This window comes from Elaeis guineensis, chromosome 1 (genome assembly GCF_000442705.2).
Source record: "Elaeis guineensis isolate ETL-2024a chromosome 1, EG11, whole genome shotgun sequence".
In the NCBI taxonomy this organism is placed as follows: Eukaryota; Viridiplantae; Streptophyta; class Magnoliopsida; order Arecales; family Arecaceae; genus Elaeis; species Elaeis guineensis.
Genome location: NC_025993.2, coordinates 154,382,272 through 154,395,481, shown reverse-complemented (window position 1 = coordinate 154,395,481; position 13,210 = coordinate 154,382,272). Strand labels below are relative to the sequence as shown.

General features: G+C 37.7%; 1 protein-coding gene across 1 annotated transcript; it reads right to left on the bottom strand.

Annotated features, from left to right (window-relative positions):
- Positions 1 to 3,594: 3,594 nt before the first annotated feature.
- On the bottom strand, positions 3,595 to 11,547 carry LOC105039122 (uncharacterized). Its single transcript, XM_010915130.4, has 7 exons — positions 11,089 to 11,547; positions 10,153 to 10,293; positions 9,701 to 10,066; positions 9,086 to 9,328; positions 5,683 to 5,775; positions 4,580 to 4,780; positions 3,595 to 3,987 (listed from the first exon to the last, which is right to left on the bottom strand). The coding sequence occupies exons 1-7, from the start codon at positions 11,434 to 11,436 to the stop codon at positions 3,775 to 3,777; spliced, it is 1,605 nt and encodes a 534-aa protein (XP_010913432.1). The 5' UTR covers positions 11,437 to 11,547; the 3' UTR covers positions 3,595 to 3,774.
- Between the last annotated feature and the right edge of the window lie 1,663 nt (positions 11,548 to 13,210).

The window sequence follows — 13,210 nt, the reverse complement described above, 5'->3', positions numbered from 1 at the left end:
TATATTGACTTAATTAATACATGGTGAGTAGAGAGCTCAATATAAGGATTATTTTTATTTAATATCTATACAGTTACTGGTGAGTATAGAGCTCAACATAAGGATTATTTTTATAAAACCAAATGATCATTTTGATGAACAATAAATTAAATGATGCGAATTGATATTGCTGAATACTGGTTGCCTGCATTGGCAGAGAAATGGATCATTGGAACATTAAATGTCCAAAATCTCACACAATCCGTATATACATTATCTTTAGTTTTCAAACATCAAAGAAATCTAATACCAACCGACCATAGTTGATATGGTAGACCTATCAATCAAAGCTCACCATGAAGCTTCCAAGCAACTAGTCAAAGCTTGCCACATGGCTAACCTAGGATCATGAGCTATCTCCCTCCAATTGGTAATAGCTTGACCATGATCATGAGCTATCTCCAATAACCACTAGTGAGAAGCATGGAACATAATATGCGGATGGAATACCTATACAAGACCTTCAGACATGCGATCAACTATCAAAAACAATCAATCCGCATGCCTAAATTCTTTGACGGTGGGTGCTAACTCTTGCCTATATAAATGACTTCCTAAAGATCCTTTAGATAAGTACTTTTAAGCCATTATATATATGTGTCGTTATTCTAATATTCTCATAAGACTTTTGTCAGCCCTGAAAGTCTGTTTGACTCAGGCATCAGAGAATCTTCCACTGAATACTCTATCAAAAAGATTGGTTCATCTTTGTGCTATTTTAGATCGAATAATCATACGTCGGTGTTACAACAACCACCACCCCAACCCTACAACCACCCCTTGTCTTTTTCAAGGATGCATCATGATCTCCAGCTAATCCCTTTGGTCTACTCAGTCATTGATTCAAGCTCTCTAACAAATCAGCCCACCTGGCATTATGGTTGGACCAATATCTAGTAGCAACATAATCATTTTAGATTTATGTAACCTGAGCCAAGGATTAACTTGTCTGCTATGCTTTCACAGTGTTATTTTTGTATGATGCTGTCTCTAGAACTATAGGCAAAGGTCCATTGGAAAAGGGAAGACTAATGAAGAACAGTTTTTTCTATTTTAGAATGGAAGCTCTGAGAAAATTTGAACTGTAAGGATAAGAAAATTTAATGCCATTGTCGTACAATATAGAAAATTGAAGTTTGGAAATACATTCGAAACCCCCATCTGAAGAAAATTCTATTATCCTATTTGAATAAAATTTATACTCTTAAGTCACCTTGCAATGATGTGGCCCATCTGAAGTAAATTCTATTCTCCAATTTGAATAAAATTTATACTCTTAAGTCACCTTGCAGTGACGTGGAAATAATTGTTTGGAGATCTCACTCTTGCCAAATAAATGTTTTTGAGATTTCACTCGTGTTCAGTTATCAAACAATCTACCTAGCATGCAATGATTTGACGACTACCACAGTGTACAGCAGAATCCCGGGCTTTCAGCTCGAAGTAAATAGTCTCTTTTCCCGATACAGACGATCAGGGCTGGCTAATGTTTATTTATAGGATAGCCAGAAAGTGGTATAAAGAAAACCACCAAGAAATTTCGCTCTAAATTTTAATTTGTACATAACTGAAGTTATGGTGCATATTGTACTAAATGTTGTTACATAAGTGAATATCTGAATAAATCTTTTCTTGCCATTAATCAGAAAGCTTTCCTAATTCTGGAATACGATTTGATCTAAAGGGAAGATTGAGTGTTTTCATCATTTTTTATTTTCCAGGCCTGAGCGTCCAAGAGCTGTGAGGATGGGAGGAAATAGCCTGTGTGGTGCAAACACTAGAGAAGTGATTTGGTTGCTGTGAAATCTTTAAAATGCGTTAGCTGTTGGAGGTGATTGCTTTTCTCTGTAAGAATGCGAGGAACAATGTTGCTTCAATGTCGCTGTTTCCTCTCCAACATTTTCATGTTGGTTACCCATTGCTTCACAAAGATAGGGACCGGATGCCACAAAAATGCATACTAACATTCCAAATGGTATGCATGTCATCCTAGTCACAGAAATTTGTCTAAGGTGGAACTGCAACTCAAAGTTAAAAACAGAAGAAAATGTTTCATGTCCCTCAAAAAATGCCCAAGCTGCTGTAAATTGCCAAGACCAAGCTGGCATTTTGATCCCAAACTAACCAGCACCTGAATTGCTGTTTATCATACCCGAAATCAGGCTGACACCCATTCCAAGTATTCATGTAGAACCATAGCATCACCTTCCTTAGAGGTGACAGTTTTTGCCTACTGAAGCCACTCAACCAAATATTGGATCACCCAGTGGGTAGAGAGCTGGTTTTGTCGACAGAAGAACTGGTGAATGAAAGAAAGAGAACGTAAATGTGCAAGAAGTGTGATTGCAGATAACTAGACAGCCTCCGAGTTCAGTTACCACAACTCTCATTTCCTTGCGATTGTTTTGCCGGAAGAGCATGACCATATCCTAGATTACTTGTGTAACTTGACCAGCAAATACGAACAGTGCAAATTAACATACAGCTAAGATATAAAGGCTGCAAGTCAACTGTATGTTGAATTAATAGCTGAAAGCACTGTTGAAACATTCATTAGAACTACAGCCAACAAACCCTCTCTTATCATTACAAATACACCACTGCCACATCTGGCCCAGGTACGCCATTTCTTACTGGTTGCATCCTAATGGTCAATGAACAGAACCCAACCTATGGAAGTTTTCACCAAGTAGTCAATATGATGGTATCATTTCCTTGATCAACTATTGGAGTTCTGATCACATATGATATGATCGTCATTTGAGTAGAATAAGGCCGTAACTATGAGAACGACCACCTTGAGCATTCAGTAAGCCCGACCAGGGAGTTTGATGCTTACAGGCATCGTACAAAACAAAAAGAAAATAAAACAAAAAGAAAATAAGACAAAAAAGAGTAACATAAAACAACATATTTGATCATCTGGAAAGTTGGCACCAACAATGCTGGAAACTTGACGTCATTAATGAGAATGACAATGCAATCTCTAGAAAAGCCAGCCAGAAGAGTAACTCATTTTAATTCTGTTTTCATCCAATGCTAATAATTCTCTCACAAGCAACAGCTAAACCACATTGCAAAGTTCTCACCAGCCATTATGTCAATATACATTACAGGGACTCGTCTTACTAATAATTGGCATCATCAGACCCACAATATGAAGGCTCCATCACTCAGGCAGTCCAGCTAAATGCAAGCAAACACAACTTCAACATCATAAAGTTACTAGCGGGTCAAATTGAATCAAGACTGCTCAAGGAGACCCAGTAGTCAGAGACAAGTGATAATAAGCAATGGATCTCAGGGTCTGTGAATATAAGCGAGCTTATGTGGTACCTTTTTATTTGTCAGTCTAGGAGGGTCATACCTGTTGACCCACGATGTCCAACTGGGATGAGTTGAGGCAGCACCACATGAGCTCAAGTGTTTTAGGGCAATTACCTTATTGGAAAGTAAGGCAATTGATTAGTCAGGCTGCTTGTTCAGCCGAGAATGTTGGTGTTTACAGCTTACACCCTGCATGGACCCAGCTCTACATGGTTCATCAAAATAACATGATTGAAGTAGATTCGTATAAATGCATCACTAATTATCCAGGAATGGCATTTTTCATGACAAGAACGAGGATACAAACGTATACTGTCGCTTATTTACACTCAATGACGAACATATCAATGACTAGAGAATACTGTCATGCTGACCAATGATCAACCGCACCTTCTGCCATGCTTCTGATCAACAACTTACAGGTCTCTCATAGGTTGGTGGCAAGGAGGGGCAGTTCTCATTCATACGTGCATAAGGCTCTATGGTGTTATATTCTGGCAATTCCATTCGATACTCTCCAAGTATCTGGCAGAAGGGAAGCTTCTCTTCTTCAGCATTGCACCAGCTTGGCAGTCGTGTACCGTTATTCTCAAAGATCTTAAGCATGTATGCATCCCGAATCTGTAATGCAGCGACTGTTAGATTAGTATGGTAGCATAATACATAGCTGAGGAAATATGCACTCTAATTATCTATAGGACTCCCTAAAGAGGCTCTATTGAAGGTTAACGCCACTGACTGCAGCTCACATTCAGTTCACATTGGTAAACTAGACATCATGTGGCAAAGATAATCCAAGCCTTCCTTGTATGCGCAACTCTCATCAGCAGCCAACAAAATGAATACTATATTTGTGAGGGCCATCTAATGAGGTAAAGAGAGCGGGGCTTGGTGCAATCTAAAGTTGCTTCATTGTGACCTGGGTGTCCTGAGTTTTGAAACATAGAAACTCTCTCCACATGCAGAGATAAAGCTGCATACATCTAATCCTCCGCAGACCCTACAATTGCCAGAGTCTCATACACTGAAACACTCTTTTTTTATCTAAATAAAATAATCACATCCATTGAAGCTTATACTAATGCTCAGATTTTAGGACCTATGGCTATGGGGCACATCGCAAATAATGGGATTGCTAACAGCAATATTCCCAGCATAAAAACAAGAAAAAGTTCCAATTCCACTTGACCATGTTGGAGCTTCTTATACTTACAGTGAATTCAGTAACCTGAATTGAGTTGGCAATAGGGCCAAATATACCAGCCTCTTTGTACATTTCAAGAATGAAGGCGACACAAGTAGTTGATTTGCCATCACTATACTCCCACTCATCTTGCTCGGGAATGGTGAGCAACTGATCGAAAGTCATTCCACGCCTCTCAGTCTCAATAATAATGTCATGCAAGTCCAAACCCTGATATAAAAATTAAAAGTAATGTCATGAATATAAATTTGACCAGTGCAACCTGCTCCTAGAAAACAGGCACCTATACTGATGCATTTCATGCACTCACTCCTAAAATATAGAGTACTCTGCAAATTCACCCAATGGTTTTTCCATTAAAAATAATGTGACACATAAAACCAGGAAGTATCATGATACAAAAAGACCATGCTCCATCATCAACATCTTAACACCCAGTCAAAAAGTCTTCCATTGCATTCATGTGGTTCACAGGTTTAATGTTGCAGCTGGGACAGTCTATTAGACCTGATAGATAGTCTAAAAAAGGCAAGCGAAACGAGGCAGGCAAGCATGTGTAGATGGCACATATACACAGTTTGAGGCAAAAAAAAACATAAAAAACGAAAATATATCATATCAACACTGACAGAGTCAAAATACCATCTCATCTAAGTATTCATCAGCACTCATGCAGTACCCAAGTGCTGCCCAAAAAAAAAAAGGCCAGCGGAATACTGATAATAATTATTCCCAATGGATCAAGATCAGCTATCTGCATAATCTTTATCACTTTTTGAATGATCAGATACACTGTTTTCAAGGTAAAGGAGATAAATTCCTCCACAGATCAACATGTTGCTTGGCTTGCCGGTCAATGATTAATTGATGGATAATCATTGACACATGTAATGTGTACATGTCCGTTGAGTGTTTTCTGGGATAATCCGGTGCAGTAAGTTCAGGGGGAGAAATGCAATTACACTATTCTATCAATTTTAGCCTATTTTCTTGCAAGATACGTAAATTCTTCGAGTATGCATAGAGTCTACTTGCAGTATATCTATCACTGATAATTCAACATGTCCTAGAGCACAAAAACGGCAATTATGCACTGCAGTAATTCAGTGTACCTCTGTCCCAAGCCGCTTGTTAAGGGCTTCATTCCACATATTAGCAGCATATGCAGGTTGCAGTCTTGTCCACATTGACATAATAGACATCACCTGAAACACACAATGCGAGTCTGAAGAATTTCGATAGAACATGTGCGAATTGCACTGAACTCCCACATGTGATTGACTAAAATTAAAACCACTTACATTTGGGAATCAAATAAACGGAAAAAATTTGGAAACCAGAATTCACAATTATGAATATATTCTAAAGCGGCCCATAACATGAAGAAATTTTATTGCCAACATTGGAATAAATAATATCAGTATGACCATAACCATCAACATTATCCTATCTGTTTATCATCTTTTTCCACCAATTATTCCTATCAGAAGCAACAGTTATTGCCCTTACAAGCTTTTCACACATCCTCTCTCAACTCCACCAACTTAATGTTTTAGGTCCTAGCAACTTTACTAGCCATTAAGCATAAATCCTTGGAAGTTTCTTGGTTAACTTCTATTGCACCAAATTAGTGAAATATCATACGAAGATTGATGTTGAAGATAGCATTTGCATAAAACTTCTGTTATCCCTTGTGTTTATTTCACTCTATTTCAAAAGCAATAACTCTTTGCTTCAGAAAGCTCTAAAAAAAATTACAAGCAATTTGGGGGAAAAAAGGTTTCATTACATGTTGTTCAGATCTAGTTCATTTTCTTCTTAGGTTTTTGAAAACAAAAACAGAAAACAAAAGCAATACCAAATGGGCCCTACACTTGCAAATAAAGCTGATTTACTCAATATTACTTTGTCACATTGTATATTAATATATACCTCCAAGAGTTTTAGCACAACTGATTGAAGTCTTTGCAGTTTCAAATATTTCTTCTTTTCACTTTTCTAGTAGATTGGAATCACCAAGCTTTTCCTCCAACTCAAACTCGCCTAGGCTTCAAGTTCTCATCAAATATGTTTCGCTATTTTTATAATCTTCATGTTGACACAGATGATGCTATAAACATGGCAAGGCAACCATCTAGTCAACACATAGGTTTTTCTTCTCTTTTCTTTTCTTTTTCTTTTCTTTTCTTTTTTTCGTTTTCTTTTTGCCCTTTTGATGTATGGGGTGGGGCAGGGAGGTAGGGTGCTGGGAGTGGCCCCTAGGCAATTCGTTTCACCTTTCAAAGATTATGGGGAGTAAGACCTTGTTATAGCAAGTCGACTAAATCTAGTGTTAATGCAGACCATGGATTAGGAATTGTGTGCTAATGGCAAGCCAACCTAGCATAACATAATAGGCATCATACTAGTACCGGTACCTGGCACACTGGCACCACTGCATGTCAATCACTGACAACTAATACCATGCCAGTTGCATGAAACATACCATGCAATATTATGCATTCCAAGTGACACTTTAGTGCATGTGATGTAGACCAAGTAAGGCTGTTTAACAGTAATTTGTTGTGCACATTAATAATACCCATGTTAGCAAGGAAATTCGCCACGTAGGTTGTTTCTCTGCAGGTATGCTCTAGACTTCCCCACATGTAACTCTTGACTCAATAGCTTTTCTTAATTCTCCCCATCATTTTCCTATTGGCTCATGGAATAAAATTTTTGCGTTTGATCATCTGGAACAAAATCTCCGAACCCATATGAACAACAATGACATGTTGTCTTTCTAGTTTAAGGAATTCCAACCCTTTCAATAGAGTTCCTGCTTCTATTTCACTTGCTGACTTGGGATGGCAAGGTTCAACAAATAGAATAATTGGCTTTTCATTTGAGATTGTAACTAGTCCAGTTCTGCCCTAGTAGAACTCAACTTGAAAGAGTAATATGTGTTCGGCTTCCGTGTATAACCAGTAGGTGGTTTCCATTTTACTGTAGTTAGTTCCCTGCGCAAGGTTAAATCCATGTAGAACAATTCCTAGCTACTTCTAATGCGTGAACTATTTTTTTAGAAATATTATTATCTACTATCTAGTCAGTTTTACAGCACATTTCCCTTTGCAAGTCCAAATCCATGTAGAACAATTCATAGCAACTTCTAATGCATGAACTAATTTTTCAGAAATATTGTTATCCATATCTAGTCAGTTCTACAGCACATTTTGCAATTTTTTTTAACTGAGTTTTCTGGGTCAGCTGAAAACACTGGATTGTTTCTATTTTTCAAAGTGATATGCATTCGACGTGCAATGGTTCAAGGACAAAATTGTTATGCTAAACCTCTTCCCATCTCTTTCCCTTCAGGCCATTTAAGAACTTGACCAGTGCCCAGATAAAGATGCCCCCAAACAGTTTCACTTCTTGTACATGTGTTAGGCACAGATTAAATCTTGGAAGAACTTCAGCTTTATATTAATTAGCTTTGCTAGTTACTACACCAACTTGAGGTGAGAATAATAATTACACACATCATCACACGTGTCTACTATATATGTATGTGTGTGTGTGTGTGCGCGTGTCTTTACACATGTCACATGCACACACACAGAGAAAGAGAGAGAGAGAGAGAGAGGGCCCCAACAACCTGAACAAAACATATGCACACAAACCCAGGTCCGAGCTTCAACCTCTAACAAGTCGGAAGACAAAGGAAGCACAACAGTACCTAACATCTGACTTAGGACAACAATTTTATATGTTTTTTACTTTTGTTATGTTTTATTTACCAATTTAGTATATTTTTTATGCTCAGTATATATGCCTTGAGGCATGTCAAAATCTATTGAAAATGGTATAAAAAAACCATGCCATAAATGAAGCAGATGAACTGAATAATAATTTTCAGTATTAAATCAGTTGCATAGGCAATTGCAGAGACAGCTGGGCAATCACTTTTGTTTAGGCTAGTTCCATGACCATGATCACTCAATCCATTTAATAACCGAGTGGATTACAGATTATTTGTACAAATTAATTACTGTTCCCAGATTATACCTATGTGCATGAGCATCTAACTTTTTGACGGTCAAAACAAACTCATTATTCCATTTACCATATATGTAACAAATATAAGAAACTAAGCAGAAAAATGATACATGTTTAAAAAACCTTTTTAAAGCAACATAGCACAACGATCCTTTCCAACAGTAATAAAGATCAATTTATGAAATATAAATTAAAGAAATGTACAGTTTTAAAATTTTGCCAGAGATAAATAATCAGTATGTCAGTATGGGAACCATTATCTTTCCCCCTTAAATATTGGGCCCAATGGATGACATGTCAGGGCCCACATTATGAGGGGGCTATTTCTTGTTCGCAGCATGTGCCATCACATATGATCTAGCAGCTCTCATCATCCATTTACACTGGGGCAGCAATGAAATTATCCAAAACAGGAAACTTTTAAAAAATAGTAATCTGAATGAACCATCAGAATTAAGTGATTCTAAAGATCGATACCAAGTTAGCATCAAGAGGGGGTGGATAATTGTTGGTTATTGTATCAATCCAGCTAAATATCATGTTATGATAACCATAAGGCTTTCCTGACATGCTCCGAGCATAAGCCCAAGCTGCAGTGGCATTAAATTTTGCACGCAGATCGGGGTGCAAAGGCAGAAGAGCTATATGAGAATTAGAGTTATCCTCAAGTGCCATCTCCCACCATTCATCCCATGGAACCACCGCGATAATCTCCTCTCCCTGCAGGCATTACATTTATTCGATTAGAGAAACTATGTTGACAAATCACAACAAGAGCATCTTCTGGATTGGCACCATTTAGCTATCATAAATATTCATTTCATAATTCAAGTTATCGTTGTGCCGGATCATTACCAAAAAAGAGAAAATTAAAATACTAATATACAAGTGTTATATGGAAATTAACACGTCAAAATATGTGTTTTATAAGCATTGTACCTCTCTGTGTGCATGCGCATGCACATGCACATATGTGTACATGGAAATCTTTCTTTAAAGGTTATATATATAAGGACATTCTTCTTAAGATGTTGGTATGAACAGGTTAATTCTTGTTTTACAGACAAATAGTCATTTGGATCTTTGATATACCTTTTCATTTTCATGCCCTGATTCCCCAACCCAGAGATTACCCATCTCATCCTTCAAGCAGACTGCCGTGTGCCCAGCAAATGCACCAGTTACCCATTTCTCTAATGTCTCAAATCCACCCCAACGACCACGGATCTTCGACAATGCTAAAAAATCACCAGAATGAACATCTTCTGCTCTAACGGTTGCACGCCATGGTTCTGATCGTCTCACAAATGAGGCCCCCATGTGCTTATTAAGAAAGGCTAAGTTGGCCTTCTGACCCCAGCCAGAGTTTGAAAACAAAGGCAAGACATCAAGCAGAGATAAGAATGTCCCAAGCATCCCTGATGGCATGAGAAATACAGATATTCCGTGTTGTTTTACCTGTTTGCACAAATAAAATGTCAACATTCTGGAACGGAAATTTGCAACAAGATGCAGAAATAAGTACACAACAAATCTAGACGCACATATTCCATTTCTGCTGGCTCTTGCCAAGACTTAATTTCCAGAGTGTGTTCTCGGGCAGTGAAGTAGTAATCCCACATAATCCTGTATGGTGTTGCAAATACATAAAGATCCATACATGTCCAGCTGTGTGCTGCATCAGTCTGGAGGAGAAAAAAATAGTGAGAAGAATCTCAACAGATGAACGAATAAAGTTTAATCTCAACAAATGAACAAATAAAGATTTTCATTCCTCAAACATATGTGACCCTTGAAACAAATGTGGCCAAAGATCTGACATTGATATGGCAGCATATGTCCGTTTCAACAATAATAATAATATACATTCTCGAAGAGATTAAGGTCCATTTGATGATAGACATATGTGAGAATATTGAATTATGAAAATATTCAATTTGATCTATTCATGTTCATGAACTAATAATATTGCAGTAAATGACCTATAGACTTACAAAGCTAAAATTTTTTAATATGGGTGAAATTAAACTGACCTTTTCCAAAGTTAAGATTCCCTTAGTACAGGTCAGACCATGCTGACTAGTAATGCTTTGTGTTATTTGTAAAGCTTCTTCCCACCCTCCTTTGCGTAGGGAATATACAACAATCGCATCAAGTTATGCTGGATATTTAGATTTCACAAACCGATCCCCAAATAGTTGGGACTAAGCTGGTTGGTTATGGTTACAGTTATAGTATTTAGGGATTCGATATGCTGAACATCTGAAATACTAAACTTTGAACTCCAGGTAACGAATCATAAATTAATCATCACGATCACCCAAACTAGCAGAATTAACCACATAGCACATCACACTGGCAGAAAAGATAGCTACCAAACACTCAACCGATTCTTGCTAAACCATACATTGCAGTGCTTAACAGGATTTCCAAACAATTGACCCAAATCTTCGTTTAGGATGAAATAGAGAAGAATTTACCTTGAGGCGGAGAAGTCCGCCGAGAAGACCATGCTCATCGCTGGTGTTGGTGAATTCAAATCTAGCCTCGTTCTCGAAGAAGCAGGCCCCCTTCCATCCGATGGATCCGCCCTCCGGCAAGACGGCGCCGACGAATGCCGGCAGGAGATCAACGGCGCTGTGCAGATTGTTCAGGACAGGCCAGGAGATCTGGCGCGGAAGGATGGGGAGGACGTCCTTCACGCGGAAGGGCACCTTGAGAGCGTGGGCCTGAGAGCGAGAGGAGAAGGAGCCCCATCCGAACCCTAACCCTAGGATCCACAGAAGCCAGAGGAGCCGGACGTCCCCAGGGGCCGAGGAGAAGGCCATGGGGTTCGTTCGGTCTCTCTCTCTCTCTTTCCTGCTTGGTTGCCCGCTTGGGCGGTTTGGCTTTCGTTTCACTTTCTTTTGCGTATTGGACGGCGTGGATCGGTTTTCAAACTGATCTTTTTCGTGGTGACGACGGATGCTGGTCAGCTTCGCTGAGCGCCACGGGGAGGGCAACAAATAAATAAGTATCCAACGACTTCCGGACCGTGGTAGGCCACGTGGTAATTGAATAGCGGGTCCACGAGCAGCACGGCCTTGCGTGACCGGCGGATACGTCGCAAGACCTGGAGCAACGGCCGAAAACAAAAATCCGAAGCGGCGATTGTCCATACTTCCAGCGTGGGGTGCGGAACAGGAAAGGGAACATCTCGTAACAGAACTCATCCACGCAAGTCTTCCCTAACAACACGTGCAGCCTTTTGTCTTACAAAAATATGATAAGAAAATACGAAATAAACATATATGTATATATATATATATATAGAGAGAGAGAGAGAGAGAGAGAACGCGTATTTAAATAATATCCATTTTTATCCAAATAACTGCCATGTAATTAATGTTAGTGATGTCAGTTGTTCATTTGATCAAAATAATAGTTTATAAATTATGTTTTTAACATTTATATCATCTGAAAACTCATGTTACCGTTATTATTCATTATTTGCGGATATAATAATAGATAGTGACCTATAATGCATGCTGACTATAAAATTATTATGAAATATCTATTTGGATATTATTGTAACCCCGATATTTTCTAAGTTTAACTGTTGAGAAATGCATTCCTTATGCATTTTACAAGTACCATTTAATGAAGTTTGTGGGAAAAATAAAATTTGCTTATAATAGATTAAAAAAATAAGAAAAGAAAATGAAGTCACATGTCTAAGCAATGCTCATTTAGTACAGTGCAAGCCTCTATGCCCTAAATATATCTTTACATTTTAATGTTTGTATAACAGACTCTATTTTTATTCAACAATTCTCGCCCTAGATTTGGTTTTCCAATGCACACTTTGCTTTTTGTTTAAATTTGACTATCTAGGTACTTTAATGGAATGGAATGAAAAATTTGCATCGAGAAAATGAACTATTGTATTATTGGTTAAGATAATTTATATACATGCACATGTTTAATTAACCACTTAAGATTATATATACCCATCCTTAATGTATCCAATACCACTGATTTCTCACTTGTGATCGCATAATATTCTTGTCATCATCATGCATCAACATTTTACAAAATTTAAAAAGAAAATGAGCTACTTGTTTTCTCACTATTATCGGAGATTTCATCCAATGAATTAATGCATGTTTAGATTTTTCCATAGCTAACTAAAAAAACAGTGGCATGTTATAGGATATTGAAGTTGTGCCATGGTGTTAAAGTACAGTTGCATATTACCGATTGAGATAATAGTCCATGGTTATAATTACAAGGCTAATATGCAACAATTATTAACATAGTACAGTGCATATATAAAATGATCAAACTAGATATAAATCTAATCACTATTATCGAGCACTTATCCGGCAATATACCATATGTTATGGCTTTCTGAAAATTCCTCTTGGAGGCTTCTTGGGAACATTCACGTTATCAAATTAAAAAAAAAAAAAAAGATTGAGAAAGAAACTCTATCTTGAATATTAACTAAATTTAGATAATTAGAAAAATGAATGAAATTTATCTAAATATGCTCGAGCTTTGATGCCAAGAAGAAAAAAATGATGAGGAGCTCAAATTTTAAAATTATTTTTAAATTCATGA

What these genes read in the sequence shown, in the direction of transcription:
- LOC105039122 (XM_010915130.4), bottom strand. Translation starts at nt 11,436, where the DNA reads ATGGCCTTCTCCTCGGCCCCTGGGGACGTCCGGCTCCTCTGGCTTCTG. An exon ending in AGCCAGCAGAAATGGAATAT is followed by an intron (nt 10,067 to 10,152) that starts GTGCGTCTAGAT and finishes TTGTGCAAACAG; the next exon opens with GTAAAACAACACGGAATATC. An exon ending in TTCAGGTTACTGAATTCACT is followed by an intron (nt 3,988 to 4,579) that starts GTAAGTATAAGA and finishes GCTGCATTACAG; the next exon opens with ATTCGGGATGCATACATGCT.